Source organism: Penicillium antarcticum (assembly GCF_028974205.1).
Source record: "Penicillium antarcticum strain IBT 31339 chromosome Unknown utg000005l_segment0_segment0, whole genome shotgun sequence".
Classification (NCBI taxonomy): Eukaryota; Fungi; Ascomycota; class Eurotiomycetes; order Eurotiales; family Aspergillaceae; genus Penicillium; species Penicillium antarcticum.
The window spans coordinates 390,131-411,845 of NW_026695303.1; the positions used below are offsets into that span (position 1 = coordinate 390,131).

Sequence of the window (21,715 nt, forward strand, 5' to 3'; positions counted from 1 at the left end):
CGCTCGTAAGCTTCTTTTTTTCGATTCAACGTCCCCTCCGGAAACGGATGATAAGTCTGGATGCGGTTATTTGCTTTTTCTTCACTGTACTTTGTATACTGTTTACTAACTATTCTCTTGTCGATACTATTGTCTGTGTCTTTTCTTCTGATTTTTGTCTTTTTTTTTTTCTTGGGCGTTTTCTCCCAATTTTCGCTCTTCCCTGTTCTCCTTCAACGGCCCTATCCATGGCCACGCAATTAATTCGGGGGAACTTTGGGACTTTCAAGGAACATGAAACCTCATGTCCCTGGAAATGTGAGAGCATATGTATAAGCATAAAGCCCCGTCAAAACCTATGTGTTTTTGCTGCTCTTCTACTGTGAGCGTTGGTATGTACATAGCATAGTGGAGGGTGGGCATATCTATAATTAACTCGAATTTCTTTTTTTTTTCTTTTTTCCCGATTCATTCAGTACACGAGATACGCCTTACAGTACGGTACGATCGACAAGCTTCGCCTCTTATACTTCATCTATAACTTAGTATAACTTATAACAGTAGAACAGTGGTCTACTTAACGTCAATTGACTATTGACGCGTACTTGATATCGTACTTGATATCGGCCGCGTGCTGGCCTCCGTCACCACATCCACTCGGAAACCCACTATCTACGTGATGAGTGGCAGAGATGCAGACCTGTCAAGTCACGGCCGAATCACACAGAACCTTGTTAGGCACTTTGTTTTGCTGAATTCAATAGTATCTGCAAGTTCTACCTGTACCTAGCACAGTCAAAGTACTATACAAACACAGTACAGTATGTCAATGCAGCTCAACATGCGCATATTTGAACTAAATCAACAATCAGGTATAAGCTACACAGACACAACCTACCTGTCACCCGATAGATCCTACAGGTAAGTACAAAAGTACCACATGGACGTTTGTCCGATCGACAAAAATCAAAAAACAAAATTTAACAACCAGACTGTCATACGACAGGGAAACAAGAGGGGGAACCCCCTCGCCCTCCTCCACTCCGGCATCCGACATTCTCTTGAACCTTGCAAGAAAGAGAACTTGCAAGTACTGCAATGTTAGGGTAGTCGCACGAAGTAAACACCAAGGGGCTTTTGCTCTTTTTTACTCTGATAATCTTTGAAGAACACAAAACTCCAAATCATAAGCTAGCATTACTGCATGGAGGCTGAGAGGCTGAGTTCCAAGGGATGATCAGGATCGGCTAAAGGGGGCGGTGTTGTCAATCCCAGCATGCCACAGTGATCGACGTTCCGATTGCAGTTTGATCAAGGGATGTACCTGACTCGGGGGGTTGATATCGGGGATTTACTATGGTATTGAACGTGGAATATGCACTGTACAGTGTATACAGTACTGTATACTGTAGATAGAAGTTGAATAGAAAGGGCTAGAGCTAGCATCGATTTGCAGGTCCAGACCTGGGGGATTGTGGAGCAATACAATACTTACTGTACATGTACCAAGTGCTTCACATGAAATCATGAATAATGCAGCCGGAAATAGATAGCCAGGGGTAACCACGTTTGCAGCGCCCGCAAACAGTATCAAGTTATGTTATGGCTAGGGAGCTATACTCTGTACTGAAATGATAGCCACAGATGTCATAATTTGATACCGGTTTGCCATTAATTAACCCTGAAACCCGTTAATTTCGCAGGGGCCCAAGCCCTAAACCCGGAAACACGCGGATGCATCAAGAATTCCTAGACAAGCCCAATAGCAATTGACCTATCATAAACAGCTAAAGCCCTCTGGTCACACGCTATTTCACGCCGTTGTACTTAGTGACTCAGTCAGATTAACAACGGAAATGTCGAACAGCCTAGCAGTAACAAATAATGAGACCATATGTCTCGGCAGTGGCAGTGAAAAGGCCGGCGAACGCCGTTCTCGTACTCGCATCTCCAGAAACAAGACAAAACCACTCATCTCCGCTGAAGCGAGACAATTGACCCCCTCCTAGTGGCCACAGAAAGACGCGAGACAGGGTGTGGAGGATTAGCCTCCTTGTGCCTTGTTTTGCGGATGGACGCTAAGCCTGTAAGTCGATCGGGCCGGTGGACTTTGGCGGCCAACCAGCGGTTTTCAACGTCTTCTAGTGTGTGCTTTGGGCCACTTTTTTTCATTTCATTTGGGTGTGGCTTAAGCCTTTACTGTATCAATTACCGGCAGTTGTTTGGTTCGCGGTTGCATGGATACATTGATAAGAAGACATACGTGAAGGATTGTTTATAGTTTCTGTTACTCCAAGTTATGTAGTGTTAGGCTACATATATAAGACACCTCGGGGACTGAGGATTGGGGGAACCATGATTGTCCGGGGTGAATTAGGTTGACGTATTCGATGATCATCTAGCATATCTTAATTTTCATCCCGTGTCCTTACGTTCGACAGCTGTCATTACTGCAACATGCAGGGGAGAGTTTTCCCAAGTCAATTGAGCAGCTGACGAGCGCAGACATTAACAGAGTATGCAAAGCAAATGTATGAAACAGACCAACATAGTTCACTTGATTCGGCGAATATCACAAACATTATTGGGCTACATATCATGCCATACATATTTAGTACTTGGTTCATGAGGCTGGACCGGTCAGGTTACAATATCTGAAACAGGAATCGAGTGGAGGATCTAGGAAATTGCCATGCATGTGCACAGTAGAGCTCTGCAAGTCAGATTGAAAGCTCGACTACAGACTATCATTCAAGTTGAGGATTTATAGGCGCGGTCTGCACGGAGTACTGTATGTGGTCATTTGTGGACCTCCACAGATTGGGCCCCAGAGCAGATAGGGGTGGTGATGATCGATTCGGAGATTAGATGCTCTTTATCCACCATGACTGGGTCGGATACTTGGCAGGGTCTTGACCACCTGGTCGGATTTACAGGTCTTTCGGTCTTATCGGACTTGCCCAAGACTGACACAGCCCACAGTACAAACAAAACATGTGCAGGGTCAACCCGTTCTTGATTCCAGTGTTATCTTCAGATACATGGCAGAGTTCGCCTCACTCTGCGGCAAGGGCAGAGGGAGTGCCCCACGAGAAAAATGATATCAAAACCCGAGCTATTGCGCCAGTTACAATCGAAAAGAGAAAAGAAAAATTGAAAAGTTTTCACCGGGCATTTAAGCCATGTAGGTGGTGGAGTCGACTCCTTCCTCGGGGTATTCACTGGCGGTAGGTGAGTGCTTGTTCATAAAAATCCTGGGGTTTTGGGGGGACCAACGGGAGGGCAACTTCGAAGCGCTTCTCGATCTCCTTGAGGACTTTCTCATCATCCTCGTTGCTGACGAAGGAGATGGAAAGACCCTTGGTACCGAAACGACCGGCACGACCGACACGGTGGAGGTAGGAGTCGGCATCCGCGGGAAGATCGTAGTTGATGGCCAGGTTGATACGCTCGATATCGATACCACGGCCGAAAACGTCGGTGGCGACACAGATACGCTTGTTGAACTCCTTGAACTCCTTGTAGCGCTTGATACTATGGGGAAGTTAGAAATATGCGACGATAACGGGCGGACATGAACATACCGTTCCTCCTGGCTGACACCGGAGTGGACAGCGATACTGGGGAAGTTGCACTCGCGAAGCAGCTTGTCAAGCTCGTTGGCGCGCTGAGTGCTCTTGACGAAGATGATGACCTGGTTGAACTCAAGGTTGTCGAGAAGCTCATTCAGCTTGCGGTTCTTCTCCTGCTCGCTTAGCTTGATGTAGTATTGCTGCAATCCGTGAAGGGTGAGCTTGGTGTCGTCATCGACGTAAACCTCGAGAGGGTTACGCATGAACTTCTTGCAAATGGGACGGATCTCCTGGGACAGGGTGGCACTGAACATCATAACCTGCTTGTCGGCGGGGGTAGCACGGAAGATCTCCTGGACATCACGGCGCATGTCTGAGCAATATTAGTGACGGCATTTTCGACTTGTATATGCGTAAACGTACCGATCTGGTCGAGCATTTTGTCACACTCATCGAGGACGAAAGCCTTGACGTTGCGGAGGGACAACTTCTTGTCGCGGACAAGTGCGTTAAGACGACCGGGGGTGGCAACAACGATGTTGGGGTAGGTCTCCTTGCTAGACAGGGTCTCGACATCCTTCTGGATCGGGGTACCACCGTAGAAGACGGCGGTCTTGACGTCGGGCAGGTACTTGGAGAAACGAGCGTACTCGTTCTTGATCTGGTAGGCGAGCTCACGGGTGTGGCACATGACCAGGATCTGGCATTCACCAGGGACGGGCTCCAGTTGGTGAAGAGTGGTGAGGACGAAGACAGCGGTCTTACCTAGACCGGACTTGGCCTGGCAAAGAACATCGACGTTCAGGATAGCAGTCGGAATGCAAACTTGCTGGACTGTGGGGTGGAGCCGATGTTAGATTGTGTTCGATGAAATGAAAAGCAAAGGCAATTCGTCTCGCAAGGTCCGTCCATCCTGTAGCATCGCGCAATTGATGCAATGAGGTCATCTTCATCCACCTCATCAACTACTGTGCCTATTGGGCGACAGTGGAATAATCAAGTTCCATAGAAAACCTGCTCTGCAGACAACATGAGGGACGCTGACAACGACAGAGCGCTAGAACGCGCATGATCCACCAATGCGCCAATCCCCACGAAGAATGTGGTGGTCGCGATGAGGCTGAGCTCTGCGCAAGTGTCATGACTTCCGACCAGATATATAACGAGGAAATTGTCTAATGAACAAATTGTCTTTATTCAAAAGCGCGGATCCTCATGTCGTCTGCAGATTCGAAACAGGACTGATTGCCAGATATACCGACCGAAGAATCTTGCCGCGAGGATGGACGGACGTTGGAGCTTGGAAAGATGGAGGAACGCTTGTGGGAAATGAGTTAGACTAACCCTCCGATGGATGTTCGAAGCCGCAGTCGGTGATGGCGCGAAGGAGCTCGCCCTTCAGGAGGAAATCGCGGAAACCGGTCGAGTGGATACCAACGTAGCTACCCTTCTTGTCGGGGCGGCCACCAGTGACTGTCAGATCACCCTGCTTGTCATCGTCACCATTGGTGGCGGCGGGCGCAGCGGCGGCGGTGGGCTGAGTGGTGGTCTGCAGCTCCTCGTCGGAGTAATCGATGAGATCTTCCTCGTGAGACATCGCGACGTGTAATGTAGTTATCTTGGGGGAAGTTGAAGCGGGGAAGTTGAAACAAGAAGGAAAATGGAGAGAACGGAGATGAGAAGATTAATTGGACGGGACACTGGTTGAACGGCAGGTCGGGTCGACAGACAAAGGTGGAAGGTTGAAGGCGAGGGAGAAGAGGTTGGCTGAGTCACGTGCGGGTCGGTCTCACCGCTTTGGGACTAGCGTCATAAGCTTCCACATACAAGTTTGATATGCAGCTACAACTAGTCAGGTCCCATTTAAGCGAACATGGCCAAGAACATAGCCAAAAATACGGCAAAGGCTAAGGTGAAGAAAGAGAGCAAGAATGTGCAGGGCCATATTCGAGCTCGACTGGACTACCTTCACAAAGCGGCTGTTTATCTGCAAAACGCGCAACAGAACACAGCCCACCAAGTGAACGACGAAAAGACTGGCCACTCAACTTCTGCTCAAGATACACACAACACTTCAACTGAAGAGAAGATTACTCAGGAAACTTCTAGCGCCAAAAAGATCAAAGAACCCATGAACAACCTCTCAAGAGTATGCGTATCTCACCTACGTGGGGTCGCATTGAAGACTCAAATCCGACTGCCCATCGCGCTGAAGAGATCTGTTTGCAAGCGCTGCGATACTTTCCTTGCGCCCGGGGTGAATTGCTCACATGAGATCGAAAATGCAAGTCGCGGCGGCAAAAAGCCATGGGCCGACGTACTGGTTGTCCGCTGCTTCGAGTGCGGGACCGTGAAGCGTTTCCCTCAGATGGACAAGCGTGGGAAAAAGCTCGTACAGCGTCGCGAGGAAGCAGCATTACAGCATGAAGCTACTGCTGCAAATGCTGATGTCGTCGAGGCGGCGACATGATCGACATGATCGACGTGATGACATCTACTTTCCTAGCCCAGTCAACTCTGCGCATATTTGGGATATCGTTGAACGTAACGCATTACATTACAACTGCTGGCACAGCCACATCGCCTCGGATTCAAGGTCCTGGAGGCTAGCAGTCTTACATTCCAAGATTCGACTGAATGGCCTCCTTACCACTATCCAGCTACAAGCTTCCGCAAAAAACGGTTCACCAGCAAGCCCGTACAATCTACACCAGGGACATGCCAATCAAAGATGCACAGGCTTCGTGAATGGCAACTCGAACAGTAGCGTCCCATTACGACCAAGATCAATGCGAACTGATGCGCGAGACGAAATATCCATCTGAAAGAACGATGGAATTGAGAAACTGCCGAATTGTACTGCAAAATTGCAAGCCTAGCTATGATATTCTCATATGGGCCAACATCAACACAGAAAGGCCCAGAGCAATGTACACGAGAAATACAGAGAGGGGAATCGAAACAGAAAGAAAAACAGAAGCATCAATCAAATCAAGCACAGAAAGAGTTGTGTTTATACACTCGGAAACACATCATTAAGAATCCTTCATGATAGTTAGTCATCAAATCTCTAGGATTTCCAGCAAGATTCGTGCTCTGGCCTTCATCAATCCAACTCCAACGTATACTGCCATCCTATCGAGGTCGTGTTCTCATTGAGTCGTCTCGATGGTGCCGTGAGGCATACAGTTCTTTTAACCAATTGTTCATAAATCAGAAGGGCAGGCAAATGAAAAGAGAAATAGTCCGCGAGGACGGGGTCGGTATTTAGTTTTTTGTTTCTTTTTGTTCTGTCGGCCGTCATTCGGGTTTGGAGAGGATTAGGTGTGTCGGTCGGTCCATCCGGTGGTCGAGGAGAGAGAATAAGAGAATGGAGGGATGGAGAGGTCAAGAAATCATGGCCTTGTACAATGCAAGGTCTGTCGGTCTGTCGATTGTCGGTCTGTCGGTTTAGGATTGTCAGGTATTATAAGGGTAAACTCATCGCCGTCTTCGGGAACTCTGGTCCATGCGGTGATCCAAGTTCTCAATGCGGCCACGGAAACCCTTAACGATATCACGGATGTGGGCAATTTTGGCCAACTCATTATCCAACTCGTCGATAGAAGCAAGAATCTCACGGGTGCGGGCAATCTCCGCATCGGCATTGCGAATAACGTTTCCCGCGCGGTCGTAGGTGTTTTGGATGGAGCGCTGCATTTGATCTTCGAGCTATCATATATTCATGTTAAAGGCACATTCTGCTAACCGAACAGAAGGAGAGAACATACATATTCGATCCGATGACGGATCTGACCCTGCAAGCCGTCGAGCTGGTGCGACAACGCGCGGAGACTCATCGGATCTAGCAGCAAGCGACCCTGGCTGCTGGCGGCACTGGTAGCGCGCGAGCTGGAGTTGCTGGTTCGCCCTGTTCCCCTGCCCCTGGCAACCCCATTGCCGGCATGGCCGCCCTGCAGAGCAATCTGCTGCTGCTGTCGGAGGATCTGGATCTCGGAGGAGGTGAGGCCAAGCGAAGTGTCGGGGATCGAGGCTGAGACGGACATTTGGTCCCGGCAGAGACATGCTCCGACCGCGACAGTCTACGAAGCGCCGATCAAACTCGATGTGAGACCGAACGGACCACAGGTCATGATGGTGGATGGGCGGGGGCGGTGCGGAGAGGAATAAGAGACTGTGCGCAGTCAGAGCGGAATGCGATACTTCGACAGTTAAGGTGACAAGGGAAGAAATGTAGCCTTGTCGCTAAAAAAGAGAGAAGATGGGGGTATCGGCGCCAACTGACTCTCCAGTAACACCCGAAGGGTCTAGTGGGATTTCAGTGTTTTATATGCGTCGGAGCACAGGCTCGGAAATCTGATACCTCGGACCCCCCTTAAAGAGGGGTTTGTAGAGTCAAAGAAGCAATTTGTTGTATTCTACTGATATTGCACTGCATCAGGTCTAAACTGCACCTGGCCCAAGATGGGGAAGAGGCTCTGCAAGTTAGTACCAATCAGTCTGAATAGTTCAATGTAGCCATATGCATTATAATGAAGATACTAGATATAGCCAATGTACTCTCTATAAGGAAGTATAGATGTAGTGATATACAGTGAACCATGGATCCAACAGCTCTCCACTCCGCTTTAGCTTCTGCCAAATTTCATCGCCTAAATCGTGAGGCTGACTTCCTATTTCCTGCACCTAACGGCCCGACGCTTTGATCTCCAACAATCTAGTCTACTCTCATTGCGCGCCTTCTCCTGTCCTGCACCTCCAATCTTGATTCCTTCACGTGCCTCAGAGCCCAGACCGTTGTACCGGTACCCGACGAAGCAAGCAGGACAATTGATTCGACGAACTTCCGAATCGAAACAAGGCCAGACTCCCACAATACCTAATACCAAACCGATCCAATCGGACCGAGCAATTCATCACCCTCACCGGCACACACACTAAACCGACACGATGGCGAAAGACAAAGAGCGCTCAATGAACCCAGCCGCGGCGCAACGAAAACAAGACAAACAAAAAAGCCTAAAAAAGGGCAAAGCAGAAGCATTAGCGCGACGAAACGAAAAGCTCGCACGGCGCAACCCAGACCGAATCCAACGCCAAATCAACGAACTCAAAGAAGCCGAAGAATCAGGCCAGAAATTACGACCGCGCGATAAGGAGATCCTCGAAGCTCTAGAGAAAGATCTACGAGGCGTCTTGAAAGCGCGCGAAGCCCTCGGCGAAAAGGCGCCCCGATTTAATGACTACAGCCGGGGCGGACAGGATGGTGGACGGGGAGGTCGAGAGGGTGTGCTGGGCAAGCGGAGACGCGGGTCTGATGAGACGCGCATGCCCGCTGATGATGAGAGCAGCGATACAGACGAGGATGTGAGGAGGATACCTATGCCGAGGGATACACCGCCGCCTATTCCGCGTCCGCAGCGGAAACGGGGTAGGGAGAATGCGCCGGGCGAGGGTGGTGAGGGGCGTGGTCCTCATGCGTTACCGTCTAGGCCGACGCCAGTTGCTGCGCCCAAGACGGTCTATGAGGCTAAGCCTGAGATCCGTGATCTGCGACAGGAGGCGACGAGTAAATTTATTCCAGCTGCTGTTCGGATGAAGCAGCAGTCTATTAAGGGTCAGGGCAAATTGCTAGAGCCTGAGGAAATGGACCGGCTTGAGAAGGCTGGGTATAATGCTTCTGTTGGGCCTGTAACTCAAGCTCCAGCGCAGGATCTGCGGATGTCGTTGGAGGAGGAGGAACAGCGATTTAATAGGGAATTGAAAACGGTGCAGATGGAGGAAGTTGAGGATGAGGAATCTTGGGCTTAGTTTTACTCGGTCTACTCAATCTGTCAATTTACTCAAACTACTGAATTAGTTTATGAGATATGATGTGGTTGCAAGTTGAGGGCTGAGACATCTCTCACTCAACCTATTGGTAGCGTGTAGGGAGTCAATCATGTTGGAATATATATCCCAACGAAAATAGGCTGCGTACACCCCCGAAGAAATTAGACTGAAATGAATCTAAGCTTACGTTGGAATCAAGTCAGTAAGGAAGTAACTTCTCATCATCGGATATCTACATCTAACAGACAATGCTAGCACCAAGACGCCTCAACCATGAATTCACAAACGTGGCTCAATAATATCGAGAAGAAACATTAACCAACGAGAGGCAGATATGAAGCACTCCGAATAGGAGGTGCAGCAACAATTTATCCAATATAACAAGCAGGCCAGGATATTTGCGAGGGATAGGTACGATCAAGAGCGAAATTAACCCTCAAGCGGACAGCAGGAAAATAAGAAGAAATCAACAATGTATGGCTTATGCAAACGAATACATGTACAAAGAATCAATCGTCTCCTTCATCGAAGGAAAGGGCATGACGGCATCAAAACAAAAGAAAAGTGAAGAGTCGAGTCGAGTCGGAGCGAGGCAGGGTAGCCAATGCAGGCTAAGTAGCCAAACAGAAATACAGTAAAGGGGCATATGTGTATCCAACTCCGTGTACTTGCAATGTAAGCAAGGATGCACCCAGAACGCAACATTAGAAGCCAACTCCGTGACGTAGGGGAAAGTATGCACAAGAATCGAAGTGAGAATCGAAAACAGAAAAGTGGGCAGCAATGGGAATCAAACGACCTTCCAAAGAACCAAAATCAAATCAAAATCAAGCAGAATGAACTCCAGTTCATTTCAAAACTCCAAACACACCAATGGTCCAAAAAGCCATAATCGAAATACGAAAGAAACATGAATGTAAATAGGAAAAGCGGATGATCACCGCAGGTTGCGGATGACCTTCTTTCCACGGGCGAGGAAAGGACTAGGCATGTCATCCAGTTCGGGGTTCCAGATGGCAGGGGGATCCCGCTCAGAGCACTTCAGCATCGAGGGACCGGAAGACCGAGAGTCGCTGGCACAGCGCTTGACCTCGTCCATGGGGCGACCTCCAGCACGAGCTTGGGCAAGCTCAACGAGGGTACGACCACCCATGTTACGCTGCATGACAGCCTTCATCATTTCCTCACCGCCACCATTGGCCTTTGGCTGGGCTTGCTTGGTCGCGCTCTTGCGGGTTGGAGAGGCGTCAGCAGCGAGGTTGGCGGACGAGGGAATCTTGGTGAGGCGACGATGGGGCGACTTGGCTCTGCTTTCACTGACGCTGCGCTCCTCAGACTGGGAGGCAGATGAATTTGTGGACTGCGGTAGACGGGTACCATTCGAGGGGAATAGGGATGGCTGAGTGCTGAGCTTCTGCACAAAGGCAGCAGTGTGTTGGCGTAGGAGAGGTCGACGAGGCGCCTTCAATGGGTCGGGCTTGACCTTGGGACGAGTAGGCGATGGCAGATCAGGGGTATCATCCTCGTCATCAGAGTAAGCGAGAGTGGGCTCCCACTTGGCCTTGTTGCGCTCGGCCTCTGCAAAGATGTTGCGGGCGCCTCCAGTTCCAGAAGTGCGACGAGGAGAAAGGGAAAGCGATGCAATTGAGATGGGAGAAGGCTCGGCCATTTGAACATCAACGGGCGAGTCAACCACGGTCTTCGAGCGACAGAATGGAGTACGAGTCTCCTTCTTTGGTTGCTTCCTCTTACTCGAGGGGGGTGACCCGAGAGACAGCTGAGTGATATCAGCAGCACTGGATGGAGTATTGTCACTGTCGTCTGTCATGTTCGCCGAAGACCGAGAAGACCGCCAGCCCTGACCGCTAGACCGAGAAGAACTAGAGCCCTGAGTGCTGGTACGGAAAACATCATCGCGAGAGGTGTTGCTGTTCGCCTTGTGTTTCTTGACCTCAATGGAAACTCTGTCTTGAACCTCGGATTCAAATCGTTTTCGTAGTCGCTCAAGCTCACCCTGTACTTGACGATCAATCTCGAGGCGTGCTTTGACCTCCCATTCTCTGCGAACGGTGCTCTCGATTTCAGCCTTCATTTGCTGCTTTTCTTTCTCGAGCTTGGCCAAGTTCTGTTCCATATCACGAACCTTGGCCACAGCAACCTCTTCACGGCGGCGCAGGGTCTTGCCCAAATCAACCACTTCCTTTTCCTTGCGCATGAGACGAATGATGGGAAGATTGATCAAAGCCGCAGTATCGGGGCGATGATCGGGGTTCACTCGCAGACAGCTCCCAATGACGTTCTTGAGCTCGGGAGAATAGTAGTCAGGCAAGGGGGCGAATTTACCCTCGCGGATTTTCTGCACAAGTTGGATGTGGGTGCGGGCATTGAAAGGGGGCTCTTTTTGACACAATTCATACATGATGCAACCAACCGCCCAGATGTCGGAACGCAGGGTGTACTTTTCGGCGGCACATATCTCTGGTGACATGTAGAAAGGAGTACCAACATAGGTAGAGGCGAAATCATGCGACTGCATCTGCTTGGACAAGCCGAAATCACCAAGCTTGACCGTGTTGTCGCTACCAAGGAAAATGTTTTCGGGCTTGAGATCACGGTGCAGGATGGTCACCTGCCCCTGCTTGCCTTTAAGACCAGATGCTTTAGGGGCGGGACCAAGGATGTTTGATCCCACCTCAGAGGGGTCAGTGCCGTAGTGACACCGGAACAAAGCAGTGACAAGTTGGGATAGAATGCGCCAGACGAATTCCTCTTCGGCATACTTGTTTGCCTTCTTCAGGTTCTTTATCACCATACCCAAATCTCCACCACCACAGTATTCCATGTAGAGGTATAGGTCCTGGCTGGCCTTGAGGTGTTCCCGGTGGTAGTATGCGACGATGTTGGGATGACGAAGGGAGCTCAAGATGTTGAACTCGGCGGTGAGTTGTTCGCGTTCCTTCTGTGACATCTTGATGTAGTTGATTTCCTTACGGCAAAGGATCTATGTCACCAAAACGTTAGTTTTTTCTCACGTACGCAACGCGCACCACGCAACACTTACGAATCCATCAGTCTTGCGCTTGACCTTGCGGATGATTCCGAAGGAACCGCAACCTGAATGAAGATTCTGATTAGTTTTGAACCGAGATCGAGTCAATCAAGTCATATCGTGGCACACTTACCAATCTTGTCCAAGATTTCATACTTGTCGGCCTCAGCCAAAGCAATCGCCATGGCTATGGATTGCAATTCGAGGACAACAGGAAGCTAAAGACCAAAAGGAAGAATAAGAGTCAAAGATGCATGAACGTAAACAGAGACCTATGTTAGTAAAATGTGTGGAATTGAGGAATTGGAGGTTTGAAGCAGAGTAGACAATGGAAGCATTGAAGATCAAAGTGTTTGGGTTGACTGTTGCTTAGCAACGGCGGGAATATTGGCACTTGCCCCTCTACGGAAGGCGGTATCAATGTTCAAGGGATGACGTTACAGAAGGGACGATGTCGTTCCTGCAGATAAGTTGCAGCTGTTTGTTTATACTTCAATTATAGCCCGACTTATATATCTTTTCGCGGCAGAAGAACTTTTGAGGTGCAACTGTCAAGACCTGACAGGTCACTGATGGGCCCGTAACAATTGGAAGCCGCTATACTTTATTCTGTCTACTCTCTTTACATATTTTGAGATTGTGTATGGGCAAAATGGATACAGGAGAGCCAAATTGAAGCTATAATGCGGGGACAGAAACTGATATCCAACTCAAATAGATGTAACGACCAAGCAAGAAAGGCGGCGGCCACTCATTCTGCCGACCATTTGAGGTATACCCACACGTGATCTTATCGATAACCCATCCCCGCCCTTGGTCTCGAAGTGGCAACCTGCATATGCCATGGATATCGAAGAGCCGACCGTGTTACGGAAGGACCAGCTGGAGATCAGCTTGGTCAATGAGAAGAAGTTGATTAAGGAGGGCACTATCAAGGATGATAACCCTTTAGACCTCAGTGAGCCGTTCCGTCAGCTTTGCGGTGCATGTCGCCAGGGCGATCTGAAAGTTTGCCAGGAGAAAATCACCGACGGCGTGAATGTCAATGCCCGTGATCCTTATGATTACACGCCATTGATCCTGGTGAGTGCCGTGTAACCGCAGGCCAAGCCCACGAACATGTAATAACCAATCGTTCAAAGGCGAGTCTGTGTGGCCATTATGAAGTCGTGCAGCTACTGCTCGAGTCCGGAGCACTGTGTGAACGAGACACATTCCAAGGCGAAAGGTATCCCAGATCGCAGTATCCATCAAGCAGCTGGAGTTGACTATTTTAAACTTTCAGATGTCTATACAATGCTCTAAATGACCGAATCCGAAACCTGCTCCTCGAGTACGACTACTCCAAATCCACGGATCCCCTGCAACCACTGGCCGCGCATATAACTTCGCTTCTGACACGAGAGTCGCCGGTGACAAGCGATATCGTGGTGACCGCCTCCGATCAATCCCTCCATCTGCACAAATTCGTTCTCGCAGCGCGTTCCCCATACTTCCATGGCAAACTGGCTGCGGCCCCAGAATCAACAACATGGAAGCTCCCCAGTACAATCCCTCCGGAAGCATTTGGTGCTGCGATCAAATACTTGTATTTTGGAGAAGCTCCTCGGGACTTGCGGAGTGGACCTGGAACCGGCTTCACCGAATCTGAAGTGTTCGCCGGAGTGGATAGAGTCTCCAAGTACCTGGAAATCCACAGTCTCTTGGATAGTATCCTCGACAGTGGAGACAGGAGACGTGCCCGGCAACGGAGAACCGATGAAATCTCCAAGGGTCGGGACCAAATGGAACAATGGTTCCAGGCGAACGTGCTTGGGAACAAGATGGAGGTGGAGACTTCCATGGTGAACGATGTAAAATGGGATCACAATAACGCTATCTTTGCCGATGTTCTTCTTAGGGCGGATGAGCTCCCCGAAGAAGAGGAAGATGAAATCGAAAGACAGGCCAGCAATGGAACAGCTAGCTTGATCCCTGTTGGCCCTACGGCTTCCACGGATGAGAAGAAGAAGACTGAAGGGCCAAAGTCAATTTTGTTCCCATGTCATCGAGCAATGCTTCTGCGATCTGAGTTCTTCCAGGCCATGTTCACGTCTGCGTTCCGCGAAGCACACCTCAAAGAGCATCTGACAATTATTGATATTGACTGTTCGCCCGAGGTGTTGGAGATTATCCTCACATTCTTGTATACAGAAAGAGCCGATTTCCCCTTGGAAATCGCCGTCGATGTCCTCTTCGCAGCAGACATGCTCTTCATTGAAAAGCTAAAGACCAAAGCTGCCGTGGTCATCAGCACCCTGGGCAGTGCTGGAATGTCGCAGGCGGAAGCTGCAAAGACTCGTGGAACAACGGACGAGGACGACATTGATATCTACTCGATTGTCCGAGCAGCATGGTTAACGCGTGTGCAGCGATTGGAAGAATTCGCTGCTCGATACCTAGCGTATCGACTAGAAGCGCACATCGATTCTCCTGAATTCGCTGAATTGATCCAGGAATCCGCATCTCGCATCAAGGCGCGACAGGAAACCGATTCTATTGAAATGCTCGATGACATTCGTTTCTATCTTGGAGAACGGTTCAGATTGAGGTTCGACGACGCGGGTCTTGAAGAGATGATGGACGAGGAAGTGCCGCCGGAGGTTGAGGAGGATATCACGAAGCTTGCAGCGGGCATTGAGGCACTCGACGTTTCCAAGCAGTCTGCTCCGGCTGTCGCCAAACACATCCAGCAGCAGGAGAACGTCCCGGGACTTCGAACTCTCGATGGTGCCGTTGTTGAGGACGAATTTGACGGAGATGCAATGAATTATCAGATCTTGCTGGAGAAGCTGGATGCCCTGCTGGAGAAGCTCAACCTGGAGGCTTAAGCATGGTATTCTTTGCTTCTTTTGTCTATTTTTGAATGCCTTAGTTTGATCATCTAGATCATGCAAAGGTGGGGTGTGCGGAACGGCTGATGGTCTCTGTTGTATGAAACAGTTGGTTTGAACATACATGCATATATACACATTGGTGTGCTAGAACAAAAATCAATATACAGATGGTTGGGTATATACATTAAAAAAATGTCCACATTTGCCTCAAATATTAGTATTTCAATATCAACTGAAACTGATAGAGGAGAGGCCAAAAGGTTCGGCGTGATTGTTCTTGAGTGCAGTCAGACGGATGACTCGGAGGTCACCACCTCACCCCAGATGCAATTGACCGGGCGTGGAGCTTGTAACGCAGCTGATCCTCATCTCTGACCAAGTAGAATGGGTTCGAGGGTCCGACTTGGTGGTATTGTTTCGATTGCGGCAGTGCAAGGCATGTTTGATGCCTGCATTAGACGGCATAGGATGGTTTGCCGTGATTAGCGTTATCTGGTCGAGTATGAAGTGAACTGCGTTCTATGGGCTGGGTTCATATCTCTCATTGTTCCTTGGGTGACTGTGGCTTGTCTCCACCAATGCCTTTCTGCTGCTTCTCCAGCATCCTGGCATCAAGGTCTCGGATTTGGTTCTCGAGGATGCCTCTCCGAGCCGTGAGATTTGAGCGCATTCCTTGTAGTGCTTTCATTTGTTCATCGAAAGTAGACTCTTGTCGTTGCTTTGCTGTCTAATCACAATGTTAAATTAGCTGAATTGTAAGTGAAGTGACTTGGATAGCTCCGCAAAGTGATCGCATACCTCGGCAATCTCTTGATTGGTTTTGAGACCTGCACCATACAGAGTACCCGTGATCGTGATTGCAGTGACTGCAGCAGTCAGGACTAATCGCTTAATGTTCGGAGGAGGCATGGTGATTGCTATCGAGGTGAAGCTGTTCACCATCAAACTATTCCCATGTGCTGATCATCACCGCCTTCCCAAAGCAGGCTTAGTATTGATCTTCCCCGACGCGTCCCCCTCGCGTTGCGACACTTTCAAGATCAAAGACTTGTTATTCAACAGCCCATGAGTGGCCCTCAACAATTTGAGGGCTTCGTCTATCATGTCGTCACCAAATATTTCGCGTCGTCGCCGAGACACCGAAGATGAAGATAGCGACGAACCCACGTACACCTCTTCATCGAGCAACAAGCGCCCCCGCCTTAACCCCGCGGATGAGAATGAATCGGAGACTGGAGAGGATAGTGAGGAGGGAGGCTCATTATCGGAGAGCGAAGAATCTGCCTCTCAAATCCCGCCAGCCGCTCACCCTGGGCTTGGTCCCGGTGGCTACAAGCCGGGTGCGATTGTTCGCATCAAGGTGAAGAACTTTGTCACATACACATCAGCAGAATTCTTCCCAGGGCCGAAGTTGAACATGGTTATTGGGCCAAACGGAACAGGCAAGAGTACGCTTGTTTGTGCCATCTGTCTGGGCTTGGGCTGGGGACCTCAGGTACGGTTTACTCTGGCGTGCACATCGTATTCATGCATGAGTACTTACGGAATCTCAATTATAGCACCTCGGGCGCGCAAAAGATCAGGGCGAATTCGTGAAACACGGCAGCCGAGAGGCTACGATCGAGATTGAACTCTGCGGACCTCCTAAGATGGGTCGCAACCCCATCATTCAGCGAACCATCAAACGTGATGGAAACAAGAGCACATTTATGATCAACGGAGAGCCAGCATCTAACAAACAAGTACTGAAGCTGGCCCAGTCATTTGCTATCCAGGTCGACAACTTGTGCCAATTTCTCCCTCAAGATAAAGTTGCAGAGTTCGCTGCACTGTCCCCAGTCGATCTTCTCCGTTCTACGCAGAGAGCGGCAGCTGGCCCAGAAATGATTGAGTGGCATGACGCCCTGAAAACGCTCAGAGGCCAGCAGAAAAAACTGGAGATCGATAACCGCGGAGACAAGGATATGCTGGCGAACATGGAAAACCGCCAAGAAATGCAAAGAGCTGATGTCGAGAGAATGCGCCAGAGAGCTGGGATCAAAAGAAAAATCGAGATTCTCGAGTTTTTGCGCCCAATTGTCGAATACAAAGAAGGACATGCGGCTCTCGAGGTCCTGAAAGCCACCAAAGCTCAATTACAGCAGGAACACGAGCAGCTCAAGGCAGATCTGGAGCCTGCACTCCGTGCACTCACTGTCAAAGAATCCTACATTGAGCAGTTAAACAATGTCAAGAGCCAGAGAAAAGACTCGGTCGAACGGGCGTCCAGACTTGCCACCACGCGCGGTACACAAATCGATGAATATGACGGCAAAATCAAGGACCTCGCTGGTCAGATTGAGGCCGAAAGAAAGACGGGAGTGACACATAAGAAGGAAGCAGCAAATGCCCAGCAAAATATCAAGATGCTCCAACGCAAGTTGGAGGAAGAGCCTGTCGAGTTCGATCCGGATTTCTTCAATGAAAGCTTGGTAAGGAATCACGCACAACTTTACATGAATAATAGACTGATAATGACAACAGAGAGCGAAACGACTTGAGAAGCGTGACCTTATAGCCCAAGCTGGAGAGATCAAGGAGCGACGGCAACCACTGATTAATCAAGGCAACGAGACGACAAGGAAAATCAATCAAGCTGAACAACAGATTAAAAATCTCAACTCGCAATCCGGCCAACAAGAACACAAGTTGAAAATGGCATCTCAGGACTCGCTGAGGGCCTACCGATGGCTTCTTGAAAACCAAGATAGGTTTGAAAAAGAAGTCTTTGGCCCACCCATCGTGACCTGCTCGATCACCAACCCAAGTTATGCCAATGCCGTCGAATCCTTGTTCCAGAAGACGGATTTCACATCCTTCACCACACAGACCCGGAACGATTTCCGCACCTTGCAGAGGGCGCTCAATGGAGAACTGCGCCTTCATGATGTCAGTATCCGCACATGCTCGATGTCACTGGATAGTATGAGGGCCCCTTTGCCCGATGATCAAATTCGCCAAATGGGATTTGATGGATGGGCGAAGGATTTCCTCACTGGCCCCGAACCTGTCATTGCTATGCTTTGCAGCGAAAAGTCACTCCACTCCACTCCCATCGGACTCACAGACATCCCAGAGAATGTATTCAACCAATTGCAGAATGGTACATTGAGCTCGTGGGTGTCCGGTCAGAACACCTACCAAGTGAATCGACGAAGGGAATACGGCCCCAGCGCGACTTCTACGCGGGTTCGGCAAATCAAGCCTGCTCAGGTGTGGACGTCACAGCCTGTGGATGTCAGTCTCAGGCGACAATACCAGGAGAATATTGACACGTGGAGGGACGAATTGAAAGAGGTTGAGGACCAGCTTCAGTCTGAGAAGACTATCATGGAGAAGCTCAGGCAAGATATTGATCGAAATGAACAAGAGATGGTATTTTTATCTCTGCCCCCACTACAGTCCAGTCACTAATGGATCCCACAGCGTGATATCGAGAGGGAAAAGACCACAAAACAAACAGCCTACACCCAGTATCGAGCCATTCCCGAGAAGATCGGTTTGTACCACCCGTGGCCATGGTCATTCAGCTCGCTAACGCCTTGCAGCTCAACAAGAGGCTAAACTTCAAAATATCACTTCATTGTTTGAGAGGGTACGAGATACAGTCCGCGAATTACGGGACAAGCAAGACGAGTTCTCTATTCTGAAGGCCGAGGCCACTGTCAACTATGCCGTAAGTCTACTAATAGAGTTTGCGCTTCGTGTATCTGACAAAACCAGGACGCCGTCGAAGCTTTCCGCCAAGAATATGAGGAACTCATCAAACTGGAGGTGCGACTTTTGGAGGCAAGCTCAGACCTTCAGACCCTACGGCACCGCAACGATGATTGTGCCAGAATGCTAGAGGAGAAGAGCATAAAGGCTCACCAAGCCTCCGTCACTGTCAGAGAAACTGCGATGAAGCTCAGGGCCGTCAATCAAAAAGCAAAACTCGTTGTCCGCGAAGCTCGCAATCAACCCGACGCAAAAGAAGTGATGGAAGGAGGGGTTGCTGATTATGACATGGACCAGCTCAACGCTGATATCGACTCAGAAAAGGCCCGTCTGGAACTTACCCATGGCGGTAGTAGCCACATGATCAAAGAATTCGAAGATCGTGAGAAGCAGATTGAGAAGCTCCGCTCCAAACTCGCCGCGTTCCAAAACAAGCTCACTGAACTTGGAGGTGCAATTGACGAGATCCGCAAGAACTGGGAGCCCAGGTTGGACGCACTCATCAAGAAGATCAGCGATGCCTTTGCCGATTCTTTCAACCGAATCGGATGTGCTGGTCAAGTCACTCTAGACAAGGTGGAAGATGAGCCTGAGACCGAAAACGAGGTTGGTGGCAGCGACTTTGACCAGTGGGCGATTCAGATCCATGTCAAATTCCGTGAGAACGCACAGCTGTCGCTTTTGGATTCACATCGCCAGTCCGGTGGCGAGAGAGCCGTGAGTACCATCTTCTATCTCATGGCACTTCAGTCTCTCTCTGCCTCGCCGTTCCGTGTCGTCGATGAGATCAACCAAGGTATGGACCCGCGCAACGAGCGCATGGTCCACGGCCGCCTGGTAGATATTGCTTGTGCCTCTAGTGAGGATGCGCATGTTGAAACCGACGAGGACGGCAGCCCCATCGGTGGCAGCGGCGGTGGACAGTACTTCCTCATTACACCCAAGCTACTCAACGGACTTTCCTACAAGCGTGGCATGCGGGTGCTCTGTATCTACAGTGGAGAGCACATGCCGGACGACTATGGCAAGATCGACTTCAAACTGGCGATTCGCAACATGAAGGCGATCAACGCGAAAACTGGGAACACCGGCACAGCCAGAAGAATCCCAGGGAACAGCCAAGTCGATATTTACGCTTAACGAAGTTCTGTGTTCTGTGCTTACTCGCGATACCCAAGACGGCTTTTTCTCGGTCGGGAACAAGGCCATGGTCGGCGCTACTTTTTCGGAGGAGCAAGGTGCATATACGCCTATACGCAATCCACCATAGTAATTCTATATGAGGCCTGTGACATAAGAACCAATATTGAAACATATTGACCGACATTGTATAAAATTGAACCCAAAAATGGAGGTTCGCGAAGATCCCGAACCAAAGACACGACCTGCCCGTCTGGGAGAAGAGCGGGTCCAATACAAAACACTGCGGCTCCGGGCGTCTTTCTCTTTCCTCGCTGGCCCCATGCATGGCCGGCCACTCCGTGTCTGTGCTCGGTAGTTGGAGGGATCGGAGGTGTACTTAGACCCGCAACTGGAGAGTAAGATAGCATGGGGGGATTACCGGTTTAACCCCTCTCTCTCTAGTGCTCCGGAGATCACATTTGTCGATCAAACCGATATGAGTGCAAGGTGGATATGTTCCAGCCACTGACCGTAGTTTTCCTCCTGAATCAATAGCACCGGGGGGCTCCGGCCTAGAAAGTTCTTAGTCGATCAAAGGATTCACATCCATGCTTGGATCGGACGATTCGACCAAACGAGTAAGCTTGATCCATTCCTGCGACATCCGTACAGGTCATATTTTTCGCACCAAAGAGGACGGACAAAGCGCAATCCTCGTGGCACACAGGCCGTAGATCGGCGGGCGTTTCCGTCGCAGATCACCCCGGAGGATTGCACACCAATCGTTGGGCGACATTGGGCATCTCGCTAAGAGCAACTCTAATTTGCCTGGCTTTGGGGGCTTTCGGAAGCCTTGAGTGGCCGGGATCTCTGTTCCTCTTTTGAGTCACCGCATTTACGGGTTGTGGCGTCCTCAGTCGGTCACCAGTCACCACTCTCTAGGTCTCTACCTACATGTACAGTACATGCAGAAGGCTGATCGACACTGCGCAGGGGATAATTGGCCCAATATTCTACGAGTCAATCATCGTAGCCTACATCCTTGAAAGATAGCCCTAAATGGTGTTACCAATGCGCGATTTTTTTGACTTTAAGCCCCCAAATGGTGTGTTCCTTAGGTGTATACACCGCTCGATCCTCGAAATCCATGACTTGCTTTGCTTTTGCACGGCCCTCCGCACTGATCACTAGATAAAGTAAGATGCTACAGTACGCCATAATACAAGAACGCAAACAGCACTGACATAGCCATACTACACATAGTAACTGTGTCACTTCGATCTCGTCACACGGTCACACAATCTCGGCCGCACCCGGCATTCAGATCTGGACTTATTATGAGAACTAGTTGTTGCTACACAGACTGCCTACGCACACCCCTTCCAGTCTACATTCCTCGAAAATGAAGTCGACATATACACACCCAACAGCCACCCAATCACTCCCAGCCCCAATATATATATATAAGTTGGAAACTCCACCTCGCAAGGATATATACATGTAGACGCGCCAACAACGCACCAACCCCG

At 49.7% G+C, this 21,715-nt stretch overlaps 8 protein-coding genes across 8 annotated transcripts; 4 read left to right on the top strand and 4 right to left on the bottom strand.

The window, feature by feature from the left end:
• Positions 1–3,130: 3,130 nt before the first annotated feature.
• On the bottom strand, positions 3,131–5,176 carry N7508_004800 (ATP-dependent RNA helicase SUB2). The gene is made up of 5 exons (XM_058462866.1): positions 4,896–5,176; positions 3,975–4,385; positions 3,564–3,924; positions 3,256–3,513; positions 3,131–3,200 (listed from the first exon to the last, which is right to left on the bottom strand). The coding sequence occupies exons 1-5, from the start codon at positions 5,146–5,148 to the stop codon at positions 3,155–3,157; spliced, it is 1,329 nt and encodes a 442-aa protein (XP_058319344.1). The 5' UTR covers positions 5,149–5,176; the 3' UTR covers positions 3,131–3,154.
• Positions 5,177–5,424: 248 nt separating this feature from the next.
• N7508_004801 (ribonuclease P Rpr2/Rpp21/SNM1 subunit) lies at positions 5,425–6,021 on the top strand (the record flags this gene model as incomplete). Its single annotated transcript, XM_058462867.1, has 1 exon — positions 5,425–6,021. The coding sequence occupies one exon, from the start codon at positions 5,425–5,427 to the stop codon at positions 6,019–6,021; it is 597 nt and encodes a 198-aa protein (XP_058319345.1).
• Positions 6,022–7,031: 1,010 nt separating this feature from the next.
• Positions 7,032–7,597, bottom strand: N7508_004802 (uncharacterized protein; the record flags this gene model as incomplete). Its single annotated transcript, XM_058462868.1, has 2 exons — positions 7,032–7,262; positions 7,322–7,597. The coding sequence occupies 2 exons, from the start codon at positions 7,595–7,597 to the stop codon at positions 7,032–7,034; spliced, it is 507 nt and encodes a 168-aa protein (XP_058319346.1).
• A 904-nt stretch (positions 7,598–8,501) lies between these two features.
• Positions 8,502–9,362, top strand: N7508_004803 (WW domain binding protein 11; the record flags this gene model as incomplete). The annotated part of the gene is made up of 1 exon (XM_058462869.1): positions 8,502–9,362. One exon carries the CDS (start codon positions 8,502–8,504, stop codon positions 9,360–9,362), a length of 861 nt encoding a protein of 286 aa, XP_058319347.1.
• Positions 9,363–10,320: 958 nt separating this feature from the next.
• Positions 10,321–12,617, bottom strand: nimA (serine/threonine protein kinase nimA; the record flags this gene model as incomplete). The annotated part of the gene is made up of 3 exons (XM_058462870.1): positions 10,321–12,384; positions 12,445–12,497; positions 12,566–12,617. The coding sequence occupies 3 exons, from the start codon at positions 12,615–12,617 to the stop codon at positions 10,321–10,323; spliced, it is 2,169 nt and encodes a 722-aa protein (XP_058319348.1).
• Positions 12,618–13,275: 658 nt separating this feature from the next.
• On the top strand, positions 13,276–15,579 carry N7508_004805 (ankyrin repeat and BTB/POZ domain protein; the record flags this gene model as incomplete). Its single annotated transcript, XM_058462871.1, has 4 exons — positions 13,276–13,515; positions 13,575–13,660; positions 13,718–15,201; positions 15,554–15,579. The coding sequence occupies 4 exons, from the start codon at positions 13,276–13,278 to the stop codon at positions 15,577–15,579; spliced, it is 1,836 nt and encodes a 611-aa protein (XP_058319349.1).
• Positions 15,580–15,849: 270 nt separating this feature from the next.
• N7508_004806 (uncharacterized protein) lies at positions 15,850–16,217 on the bottom strand (the record flags this gene model as incomplete). The annotated part of the gene is made up of 2 exons (XM_058462872.1): positions 15,850–16,035; positions 16,107–16,217. 2 exons carry the CDS (start codon positions 16,215–16,217, stop codon positions 15,850–15,852), a joined length of 297 nt encoding a protein of 98 aa, XP_058319350.1.
• A 193-nt stretch (positions 16,218–16,410) lies between these two features.
• Positions 16,411–20,204, top strand: N7508_004807 (DNA repair ATPase SMC5; the record flags this gene model as incomplete). Its single annotated transcript, XM_058462873.1, has 6 exons — positions 16,411–16,803; positions 16,868–17,779; positions 17,832–18,722; positions 18,774–18,846; positions 18,896–19,023; positions 19,071–20,204. The coding sequence occupies 6 exons, from the start codon at positions 16,411–16,413 to the stop codon at positions 20,202–20,204; spliced, it is 3,531 nt and encodes a 1,176-aa protein (XP_058319351.1).
• Positions 20,205–21,715: the final 1,511 nt, after the last annotated feature.

Bases quoted from the DNA above. Each gene is read 5' to 3' on its own strand.
- N7508_004800 (XM_058462866.1), bottom strand. From the start codon at position 5,148: ATGTCTCACGAGGAAGATCTCATCGATTACTCCGACGAGGAGCTGCAG. The intron at 3,925-3,974 runs GTACGTTTACGC...AATATTGCTCAG, and splicing joins CAAAATGCTCGACCAGATCG to ACATGCGCCGTGATGTCCAG. The intron at 3,201-3,255 runs GTTGGTCCCCCC...ACCTACCGCCAG, and splicing joins CGCTTCGAAGTTGCCCTCCC to TGAATACCCCGAGGAAGGAG.